Raw genomic sequence first — 11,657 nt, 5'->3', positions numbered from 1 at the left:
GTCTCGGCCCTGCCGCCAGCCGCTTCCCCCTGCGGTCACCGGGAGAGCCCTTTCCGTGCTCGGACAGCCGGGCCTCTAAACCGGTGCTAGCCTCGACCGTCCGGTGCTGTGCTCGCACCGTGCCGGGAGTGCTGTGCTCCCGTAGCCGGTGCGAGTGACAGCACGGTGACAGCAGTATGTCACGGGAGGGAACCTGCTGTCAGGAGGTCACACTGTCCCGGGGTGCCCGTGGCCGGCTTTCCTCCAATACAGCTGGCACTGCACCAAACAGCACCGAGTGGTTGGATGTTGGAAAGTCCTCTTCCCATGAAATGTCACAGCCAGAACACCCCTTCAGATGTCCCAGCTGCTCCTGGGCTTGCTGCAGCCTGAAGATGATCCATTTTGCAGCCTTTTGAGCACATGTTGTTACTTGTGCTTGTTCGTTGGTCTCTGCCTCACCACATCAAAATTACCATTACACCCTCTCTGGCTTTCCTGTGCCTGGCACTGCTTGGTCACTTTGGAGGTGGTGACTCTCACTGCTGGCTGGTGACGCTGGCTGGGGCTCTGTGGGATCACTTCCCTATCTGCCTCCCCTCCTTCGTGGGAGATCCCCCGCCTGCCTCTGAACAACTGCATTATCCTCCTCCAAATCCCTCTTTGGCCATGACGTCTGCAGAGCACTTGACTGAGATTAGTCTGTCATGTGGAGGTTCTTACTCCCCCACTGACCTGTGCTTTCCCTTCTGTGGCTGCTCCTGGCTTGTGTCTCTTCCCTGCTTGTGCAGCTGGCGGCAGCACGGGCTCTGCTCCTGTGCTGTGGTGAGACCAGAGTTCTGGGGGAACATGGGACATGAGCAGTTCCTTGTTCTGGCTGCTCAGACGCTGACTTCTCCATCACAGCTTTCTTGCCTGTGCACTGCCCTGTCCAGAACTGTCTCTGACATCACCTGCATTTCCCTGATCAGGGTTTTTAGCGGAATCTTCATTATTATTTTGAGAGTATCAATAAAGCAAAAGATTTTGTGTTGGTCTAGCGTCCAGCTGTGGAGCTGTGAGGCCGCCAGAATCAGAGTTCTCTTGAAGGACTGCCCTGCCACCCAGTCCTGCCTGGACTGCCCTTTTGTGCCTATTTTTCATTGAAAGCAATAATTGATGCTTTTATGCTGGGCAGGCAGCTGCACAGTGCCCTGAGCGTGATCCCAGTGTTGTCCCTCAGGCCTTTGTACACTTGGCCCTGGTGATGTGTGTTTCCTTCATACCGCCCTGCTTGAATTTCCTGCTTCCTCCTCACTTGGCAGCAAGTGTCCTTGGATCAACACCAGTTTGCTGTGACAGCAAGTTGTGGACCGTTGTTCAAACAAGAGAACAGCAAGGAGCAGTACTGCCTTGCCACAGCATTCAGCATCAGTGAAGCACAACTGGAACAGCCTCCAGCCCTGCTGCCAGGTCTCCAGGAGGAAGCTGCAGCTTTGGCAAGGGACTCAGAATCAATTTTTGAGCGGCATCAGTTAAGAAGCTGAGAAATTGAAGATGGTGCTGGGATGCAGCTAAAGTGCTTAGGCATTTCTTAGTGTTGAGATGGCTCGATGGCGCTGGTTAAGGTGTGTACACAGGGAAAGGGTTCAATGAGGGCTCAGTTTTTCCCAGGGAAAATGAGATCTGGTTATCCAAAGCTGGGGTGGGTCAAACTCAAACTGGAAACGAGCTGGAGATTTTGCTGAGTTAATCATTGGAGTCCTTCATCTTGGGGTGTATTGGATGGGATTTCCTGAAATCTTTGTTTAGGTTGGAGGATGTTTTTGTAAGAGATGTTTTAGTTTTATTTCAGAGATAAATGAGTGACAGGTTTTTCTTGGTGATGCTTCTATGTTGGGTTGAGCCCAGAATCTGACCCAGGGTTTGCGACCAGCCACGCCTGGGCTTAATGGTTTCAGGTCCCATATTAAAAACTTGGATAATTTCAGTTGCTGTAAGCTAACTGTCTTCTTTCTCCTTTTGAGGTGTCAAGGGTTGTTTTTCCAGTAATTTGGACCTTTTTGAAGCACCTGCTTGCCTAATGCCATGAATATTGCGGTGAACAATGAGGAAGAAAAAGCTGTCCATTCCTGGTCAAGAATTTCCTCTGCAGGACAGAAAGTTCTGGAGGAAGCCCTCCGAGTCTTCAACCCAATGTCCAAGGATCTTTCGGACACAGAGACCCAGCTGGTGGCCTTCATCCAAGGCCTGAAGGAGGAGGGCTACCAGCCCACGATTCTGAGGAGTAAGGATGTGTACGGGTACAGCTCGTGCACGGCAGTCACACCGAGTCAGACGGGAGAAAACACGCAGCGCAGCTGTGCCAGCACCACTGAGCCCACCCAGAGTCCAGCCAGGAACTCAGGGGCAAAAGTGGCCCCTTTGCCCACCAGCATTCCGGTGAGCTCTTTGAAAGTCTCCAAAGGGGATTCCAGAAATCTCCTCTTGAGCTCCTTGAAGCAGACAGGATCTGGCACATCCAAGGCGGCAACAGTGGGCTTCCCTACAAGCATGTATCCTGACGTGTATCCAGCTATGAGACTGTCAGTGGTTCTGGAAGCCCTGGTGCCGCTGAAAACTGCAACGTCCTGTTTGGAGTCCAAGTACACACAGGGGCGTCTTGGGATCTCTCCCTCAGACCTTAAACTCCTCAAGACTTCAGGTCCACCAAGGCAGTTTTCTTCAGGCAAGAGCACTAAAATAACCGAAGGCAAGGGGTACGAGCGTTTAGTTAAGAAAGCACCAGATTCTGCCACCCATGCTTTAAAGCTTCTGAAGGGACCAAAGGGTGGAGTGCTGCAGGAGAGCAACGCCTGCAAAGCCTCCGGAGTTCTCAACGGGAGAGTCGCAGGCAGCTCGTCCCAGGACTGCACCACAGCACCACAGCCCAAGACCTTGAAAATCAAAGATAAGGAAGTTCTGCTGGGAAAAACAGAGTGGAAGGACAGCAGCACTTACCAGGAGGGCACTAGGCAGAAGAAGAGAAGAGCTACAGAGGCTAAAGAAGCACCACAGAAGAAAAAAGCAAATGCCATTCCTGTCCGAAAGAAAACTCGAAAGGCTCAGAGCACTTTGAACCTGCTGAAATTCCGGACCATCAAGGTGGGCAACTCTTCCTCTGATGATGAAGTGAGGAGGAGAGCACAGAAGATTCTTAGGGTCAACCTGTCCCCTGTGATCCAAATTCAGCCCTTGTCCCATTCTCACAGTGTCCCCTGAATTTCTTCACTTTGTCACTTTTTTTTGTAAGTAAGTAAATATGAGCCTGGCACCAGAGCACAGAGAGGCTTAGGAGTGACTCTGTGTCTCTGGTGCCAATTTGCCCACTAACCTGCAGACAGAGCAGCCCACTCTCGTGCTGTTCCTGCCTGTCTGCCACTGCTGTGCAGAACTGGCTGCAGAAATCCAAACCCCTTTTTGGGAGTGTGGGAAGGTGACTCCGGCCAGCATCGAGCTGAGCAGGCTGGAGAGCTCACTTCTCACCACGCTCCCCTGAACGTGGCAGGCTGTGCTCTTGTGCAGGGGAGAACACAGGACTTTCTCATGACATTGATGCACTGTGATATTGCTCTTTTCCAAGCTGTACATTTACTGGTTTTATTTTGATCAAATTTTATAACTTTATTATCTATATATCTATATATCCATATATGTGCATATGGCCCAGGAACTGTGGGAAGATGCACTTCCTCCATCCCTTTGGGATTGGGTTTGATAGCTTTTGTTCCTCCTTCCCTTCAGCTAGCCTTTTGTTGAAAGGTGCCAGAATTCCTTTGTGGTTCATTGTTGTGACAGTCTGTCCTGGGCTCCCTTGAGCAGCTCGGAGGCAGCAGCAGTGTAGCCACTTGTTTGTCTCCAGAATGCCAAACAATCTGGAGAATTACCAGCTGGTAGTTTTAATCCTATTTTCGGTAACCTCTGCATAACAGTGGGGGAGTGTCACAGGGCTGCAGGTCTGTCTGACATCTTTAGGCACCTCCTCCCTTTGTGGGTAGCAGAAGTTTTGAACACATGGTAGGGATTTGCCTCCAAAGAGGATTCCTCCTCAGCACCCAGCATTACTCTGCTCTCCTATACCCCAGGTGCAGCTATGGGTCATGAAGTGTGACTGTTAGAGCCAAAGGGCTGGAATTGTTAGCATGAACTGTGTAGTGTCCTGCCCCCCATGTAGCTGCTCTGCTGTTGCTGGGTGTTCCAGGAGCAGATCCCAGGTGCTGGTAGAGAACTGTTGGTTTTGGCTGGAGTTAAGCCACAACAGAGACACACGCTGTGTTTGAATGCTTTAGCTACATCCTGCCAGTCCCAGACTCAGTGGGATGCTTGAGCCTGAGTTAAAGCAGAAAAGTAAAAAATTTGGGAGGACATACACCAGCACTTAAACACAGAGAGTCACTTTCTGTGGTTTGTGGGGATGAAGCAGTAGGAGGGGAGATGGGCATCATGTGGTGGGTGGCAGCCTTGCTGTGCCATCAGGGATGTCGTGAGAAGGTGTGTGGCAGGTGTGAGAGCTCTGTGTGGAAGGAGGAGTGCAGGCTCTGCCATCCCTAGGAGGCACTGCAGAACCGCTGCACACGGCTGCTGTCACCTCCCTGCACCGGGGCACGCTGTTGGATCAGAACACAGCTCTGTGATCTCTGCACTCCACAGGGAGGGATCTACTAATCCCAGGAGAAACACCTCGTTGGAGCAGTTAGTGCTGCTGCTGTCACCTGGAAGGGACAACCTGGTGTCCTGGGGAAAGGAAGAGGCATTGGGCTGGGTATGGGCCTGGCTCTGTACATGGCTGTCTGCTCACATGTCTGCAGCAGTAGTGTAATCCACTCATTCTCTCACCAGCTCAAAATACCAGTTGTCTGACCTAATAATCTCTGTGAACATTGGCTGAAGGGATGAGCTCCCCAGGGAAGTCCCAGATTCTTATATTTGAGCCCCACCCCCCCAAGCACCTGGTTGGATTTCAGTGCTTTATAAAACGGGTCAGTGTCTGGTCCCCAGCACAGAAAGGAAGACTGTGGTATGGAGAGAAGAGAGGAGGTTCATGACAGGGTGAGAAGGCAGGGAAGTTGAGTGTTCTGAAGTGCATGTGTGTTCTCCTCTCACCCACACAGAGCAGGGTGGAGGTTCACTTTCACTAAGCAACCTGGTATAGTGTAAGGTGTCCCTGCCCATGGCAGGTTGGTTGGAGCAAGATGATCTTTAAGATCCCTTCCAATCTAAGCCCTTCAGTGATTTTATGATTCAGGGAATGATTGCAAGCCCTGAACCCCACACTTGGATTCTGAGTTGCTGTCAGACATCATAACTTGCAGTGTTTGAGACTGACCTGTGAATGCCGCTGCTTGGCTGCCAAGGAGGAGGAAATATTTTCTTCTGCTTCTGTGTTTTAAAATGCCCTGGCAGAGAGTTCCCTGTCCTGACCTGGTGCTGGATGAACAGGGGCTCTCCATCACTGTCAACTGGCCAAAAATTGCTTTGTTCCTTTTGTTCCCACTCCTTCAGACCTTTCTCATTCCCACGCTCTCAAATGCCAGGTCTTGAAGTCCTGCACTGGTGTTTCTCTTTTGGGCTGTTTCCTGAGGAGGGCTCTGAACTCCTGCCTGTGGTATTGCTGTCAGGCTGCTCAGCAGCTTCCCCTGTTCCCAGACCCTTATAAGGGCACTGAGAGCTGTCTTTGGAGTCTCCTTATGCAGCACAGGCGTCCCAGCTGAGCACTTGGCCTCCTCTGGGAAAAACAACGTACATCAACAAGGCTGAATCCAGGTCGAAGCCTCTTTTCCTCCAGCCTGAGTGGGAAGCTGAGCATCTGAGGCCAACTACCAGGGCACATCCCTCCTCATCACTGTGTGTCTTCTCTCAGCTGTACTGCTGCCTGCCTCTTCACTCTTTTCTATCACCTCTTGTCTTTCACAGCTTGGGTCTCTGCCAGTCAAGGACTTGACTTGTATTGTTGCTTAACACATCCAGCACAGCATCCAGCCTTTGTGCTGCCGTGCCTTTCCCAGCACTGAGCTGAGTTCTGTGCGTGCTTGGTGATGACAGTTTACCCTGTGTCCTTCCCAGGCCACCAGCAAAAGGTGTTCTGCTCCACAGGGAGAGACATGCTTTGGAAACACCTTTGAGTCACTGAGACTGCTGCCAGGGAAGTGAGCACTCCATAGCTGTATGCTCGGGGACTTGCTCATCACCAGTCCCCTCTCTGTCAGCTCTCCTGCGCATCTCTAGCAGACCACAGGGCCCTGAGCAACAGGGCAGCGCTTAACCTCCATTCCCTGCCCTCCTGTTGTCTCTTCCTCCTCTTGCAGGTGCTTCAGGAACTTGACTGAAAGGGTTGCAGGTTGTTATAGAGGGGCTTTACAGCCTCTGTGCCAATGCCAGCAACTGCTGCCCTGGTACCAGCCAGCCCTGGCAGAGGGGGTGCCTCAGTCTGGTGTGGGTTGGCTCCCCCATCCTTCAGCTCATGCCCGGGTGTGGATGCTCCTGGTGCCCTTGGCACTGATGTGCACGAGGCTGCAGAGGGGCTCTGTGTGGATGTTGCTCTCTGCTGTTTAGGGAAGATGAAGGGTTTGATCAAACCTGGGTTACCTAAGACCTGGTCTAGCCAGAGGTCTCCCCCACGGGTCTCTTCCATCCTGTGTTATTCTGTGGCAGCTGAGTAACACTTCCAGGGACTGTGCAACAGTAACTGGCAGGCACAGAGAAATGCATTGCCCAGAGCGCTGTGGTCTCTGCTGAGCATGTGGTATGCACCTTGTTCAGACCTGTTTTTGTATTAGTCACTTTGAATTCATCCAAGTGCCTAACCTGGCCTGTGTTGTTCTGGGCACTGCGACAGCAGAGAGCTTTGGAGACTCTCTTAGGAATGCTTTTAACGCATGGATTTGTGCCACTGTCGCTTCTAGAAATGATTCGGCTAGCAGTCAAAGGGCTGTTCTTCCAACTGATTTTTTGGAAATAATTTCTCCTTTTATTCAGCTGCCAAGAAGCAGTTTATGCTTCCTCTCCACCAGACAAGGTCCTTGAGCTTCCTGCATGCTTCAGATGTCCGTCAGCAAGGTCTGTGGGGAGAGCAGCCTGTCCGGCAGGCAGCTGAAGGGGAAGCTGACATCAGATACCAGTTGAAATCACAATGTTAATTGGTAGAAATGTTCTGAAACTCATGTCCACTGTGATCAGATTTCGCCATCTGCCCCTGCTTATGGTTGTAGAAGTTTCTCTTCAGCCTCTTCCCTGAAAGCCATGTAGCATGTTGCTGCTGCTGCTTCTAAACTATTTGCATCCCCCATGAGCCAGTGCTGTAGCAATTCTTGTACAGAATTTCTTAAGCACTTTTTTTTGCAAAAAAAGAAGGGATTATTTTGTTACTCCTGCTTGGCAACCCACAAGTGGTATTTCAGTGTGTGAATGAGGTGTGTGTGCTTCCTGGAATGCTCACCTCACTGGGCAGCTCTCAGACCAGTTCATAGCACCAGGGCTGGGGTTAGTGGGCTGAGATTCCCCCCACTGCCTGGTGCTTCCTTGCATGGAGTTCAGCCAGTTGCCAGCTAAGACTATGCCAGGGGAATCAGCAGCAGAATGGCACAGATGGGTAATGGTGCACTTGTGGCTCCATGGTCCTGCTCCACAGCTGCCTGTGGTTTGTGGCCTGTCCTCCAGGCCGCCCGGTACACCAGGAGCATTTCTCCACTCCAGCTCCAGCTGTGGCAAGAGGGCTTGGAAGGCTCTGGGTTTTGGAATTGAGCACAGAGTTTGTGCCCTCTTGTGCTGTGTTCATGGCCAGAACTTGCCAGCGTGTGGGGGGTTCAGCCAGCCCAGCAGTTCTTCCCCTTGGGATCCAAGTTCCCTGCCCTGTCTAGAAGCTGGGCCTTTGGCCATGGCTCAGGGGATCCCTGGGTATGGAGAGCAGGTTTGTCTCTCAGCTCCAGCTGGGCCGTGTGACTCGGGCTGGGCAGCTTCCCAGGCAGGTTCTGGTGGGAGGTTCCTTTTTTTGTCTGTGGTTGACAAGGTCAGTGCTGAGCTGTGGAGCACCGGCTGCTCAGCCAGGCTGGTTGGTTTTTGTGGAAGTGACAGTTTCTTTTTCAGTCTTCAAAAGGGCACTGGCCTCTTTGCTCCTGTGCTCAGATGGGGATGGCCTTGCAGGAGCTGAGATGGCCTACAGAGAGGACAGCAGTTTTGGGATATCTGGCACCTTCCTGACAATGCTGCAGCCCTCAGCTTTGCCAGCTAGGTGGGCTGGCACAACCTGTGGAGAGCACAGCAGGGCAGGATGCTCCTGAGCCCTCACATTGTGGACTCTGCTAGAGAGCACCATGCTAGGGTTTCCCTCTCCTTGCAGCCTGTTGTGCCTGGAGCTGGGTGCTGTTAAGAAGGTGCCAGGTGCCTTGGAGGAATCTTGTCCCAGAAGTCATGAGAGGCTAGCCTTTGTCACCAGGTCATCCCTGAGAGTGGAATGAAGCTTGTATGTAGTTGTGACACTGCTGGAACTTGCAGGTTGGCCAGCAGCTGCCTCCAAAGCCATGGTGCTGAGGCCAGGCCCCTCCCTTTGCTTAGGAGCACTAAGGAAGGCTGGTGAAAAAGTGAGAAGCTGGGAGAAGGGAAAGCTAAAGATACCAGCAGCACCTGGACAGCCAGCAGCCTGCTGCTTCTGTGTCTGCTGCAGATGTGCAAACAGAGGAGCCAAGGCTGTGGCTTTCCACATCACTGTCTTCCCTCCATCCCTGCCTGGCCACAGAGCTTCCCCTACCCTGCCTGGCAGCAGTACATGGACACTGGTGCTGCAGGTGAGTGGGAGTCCTTTTGGAGCAGGCACCCCCTCCAACCCTTCATTCCCATCCTTTATCGGTCTCACAATCTGGCACTGCTCATGTGGCCTCCAAAACACCTTCCCCAGGAGTCCCTTAAAGGCCTTATTATCGTCTGGGACTCTCTCCTTATTGTCTTAATTAGCCCTTTCCATTCCTGTGTTCCTGTGGCTACAGGCAGCCCCTGTGAGTGTCTGGTGATTCCCACAGACACAGGCACATGGTGCTGTTTGAAAAGAGAAGGTGCTGCAAAGCTACCCCCGAAATACCTCCCCTCCTGCCCCTGCTCCACCGCCCTGCCCAGGCTAGGACTGGGACAAAAGGAGTGTCAGTGGTGCAGCTCTCCTGAGCTGAGGAGGAGCATTTCCTGAGCACAGGCATGGCAGCTGCTCTGAGTGACACAGGGGCTCTGCCTGGGCACTGCCCAGCCACTCTCTGCCAACCAGCATCTCCATGAGAGCTGTCTCCACACAGCTGCACCGACCTGCTCCAGCTGAGTGCAGCACCTTCGGCTCTGCTGTGGCATTCCTTGGTGATGGGGCATCCCGAGCAACAGCTGGGGAGCAACAACTGCAACCCGCAGGAGGGCGAGTTACAAACTTTGTATCACGATTTTACAAATGACCATCTTGTTCTTGAGTGAACTTTTTACTGTTTCATTTGTTTGTGTAGAATGTTTCTGAAGTTCTAATAATATTTAATGTTAATATGAAGCTGGGCTGTTCCACACTCAATGTTGTATATTTTGGAATGGCATTGCTTAGTGAAAAGACAGCGTTAGTATTATTCCACTCTTTGGAAGGGAATGGGACAAAAAACAGACTGTCTTTTTTCTTAAATGAAGTGAACTTTTTGTTATGAAGTCCTAGCAGGTGTCCAGCCCTTCAGTAAAATGGTGCTCAGAACCACCCAATGTGTCCAGCGTTTCTTTGGGCTATGACAGACAGCTCCTCCCTGGGCTCCTGCTCCCAGCCCTGTGTCAGCTCCATGGAATGGTGTCTCCCGTGTGCCCAGCTGCTGCATGGGGCACGCTCAGCTGCAGACCACACCCCCAGCTCTTCTCCCCAGATCTCCCAGGGAAGTTTGGCATTACTCAAACTCCATTAAGGATTGCCTGGTTTGGGGTGGGAAATACCCTGGATGTGTGTCACTGGTGCCTAACTGGGATAAATCCACATTCCTGGTTAGTTCCTAGAAACATGCAGGGTGGCACTGTGCTGGCAGGTTCTCTGCCAGCCCCAGCCTGCCTCCCCACCCTCTGGCTTCTCTCTGGATCTGCCCACTCCGCAGCCGGGACCCTCTGCCCAGCTAATTCAACAGAAGCACCATTGTTCCACGGTTTGCGATCTGGATCCAGTTTGTGCTGCGGGGCTGTCAGTGCACTGACCCAGCACAAATGCTGGTGGGACCGTGGCCCTGGGCAGACAGCAGCTCCGGTGCTGTGCTCATTCCTCGAGAAGGGAACTGGTTAAGTAATTCTCTACTCATTAAGGATGTTCGGGAAAGTGCTGGCTGCCTGCTGCGTGCACGGAAGTCGGTCCAAGCAGGGCTGGCCAGGCAGGAGAGGCTGCCCCTGGAGCCCAGGGGCTCTGCCGAGGATGGGGGGTGCGGGGAGGGGTGTGCCCTGATCACTGCTGGAAGGTGCTGGGGCAGCGAGGCTGTGGGCACCCGAGGAAGCAGGGGATGCTCGGCAGTGTTCAGACGCCGGTGATGGAGGGCAGAGCTGCTGGCAGATCTCCGCCAGTGGAGCTGCCCCCGGACAGGTCATGTCCCCGGGCAGACCCGGGCCACCCCCATGCGTTCGGCTCTGGGGCAGAGGAAAGGATTGCAGCTTGGCATGGGAAGTCAGAGCAGCCTTCAGGGAGGTGCCTGGACATGGACTGGGATGCCTCTCTCGTCCCTCATATCCCGCTGAGAATCCTTTCCTCCCACTTTTACTTTGCTTTTCAAGGCCAGAGATCCTGTTACAATTGCCTTTATCAGGCCTCTTTGGATCTCCTCAGAGCAGATGAGGTTTGCTTGGCAAGATCCCGTGACATAGACAGGCTGGCCAGCGCTAATGGCTTTTTGTCAGCTCATCTCCTGCCTGCTCTCCCAGCTCACAAGGTGCTAGTGGTGCCTGACCACCACCTGCCCTGCTGGACCCTCGTGGGCACAGCCTGGCCCCTCCTCCAGCTTTCCAAGCGCCGTGCATGGCTGTGGGGAGCTGGTAGTGCACTGTGCACAGCATCTCGTGTCCTGCTGAGGTGCCTGGCTGTCTCAGCGTGTCCCTTGGGGGCGTGGGTTTTGCCATCCCTATGGCCGAGAGCTGCTTCTTTGTCTGCCCATGACCTTGCTTGGCGGCGGGTGGCCAGAGCATGGCCTTGGCGTGGAGAGCACACGGCTTCTCTTCCTTCCTTTGCCCTCGGCCTTGGCTAATAAAAGGCAAGGCACTATCCCTGCGTGACAGTGAGGGCTCTGTGGAACCCGGCCCTGGTGCCCAGCCATGCTCCCTGCAGGGCTCCAGGGCTGCCGGCTCAGCACCCAGCCCGGCCAGTCCAGAGGATCCCAGACAGCACTGACCAGCACAGGGTGAGTGGGGCATGGCAGTGCCCGCAGTGCCAGCACTGGGCGTGAGCAGGATCCATCTGGCATGGGTACCGGGGCAGTGCAGTGCAGGGCTTGTGGTACCGCTGCTAGAGACGCGCCCTGCAGAGGCACAGACGGGCCTGTGCAGTGCGGGGCGAGTCCCAGCCAGGCTGCCTCTCTCAGCAGCCCCACGTGCTGCGCAGCCGGGCTCAGCAGCCCTGTGGGAATGCTGTCCCGGCCAGCCTAGGCACAGGACACTGCTGTGTCACACGTGGGCCACCGCCAGCGTGT

General features: G+C 53.6%; 1 protein-coding gene across 1 annotated transcript; it reads left to right on the top strand.

Annotated features, from left to right (window-relative positions):
• Window positions 1-1,389: 1,389 nt before the first annotated feature.
• Window positions 1,390-9,707, top strand: CCDC71 (coiled-coil domain containing 71). Its single transcript, XM_031056392.1, has 2 exons — window positions 1,390-1,586; window positions 1,986-9,707. The coding sequence occupies exon 2, from the start codon at window positions 2,047-2,049 to the stop codon at window positions 3,217-3,219; it is 1,173 nt and encodes a 390-aa protein (XP_030912252.1). The 5' UTR covers window positions 1,390-1,586; window positions 1,986-2,046; the 3' UTR covers window positions 3,220-9,707.
• Window positions 9,708-11,657: the final 1,950 nt, after the last annotated feature.

The sequence above is a fragment of the Geospiza fortis genome, unplaced genomic scaffold (genome assembly GCF_000277835.1).
Source record: "Geospiza fortis unplaced genomic scaffold, GeoFor_1.0 scaffold70, whole genome shotgun sequence".
In the NCBI taxonomy this organism is placed as follows: domain Eukaryota; kingdom Metazoa; phylum Chordata; class Aves; order Passeriformes; family Thraupidae; genus Geospiza; species Geospiza fortis.
Note: the sequence above shows the minus strand (reverse complement) of the source record. Positions and strands in the feature narration are given on the sequence as shown.

Bases quoted from the DNA above. Each gene is read 5' to 3' on its own strand.
- CCDC71 (XM_031056392.1), top strand. From the start codon at position 2,047: ATGAATATTGCGGTGAACAATGAGGAAGAAAAAGCTGTCCATTCCTGG.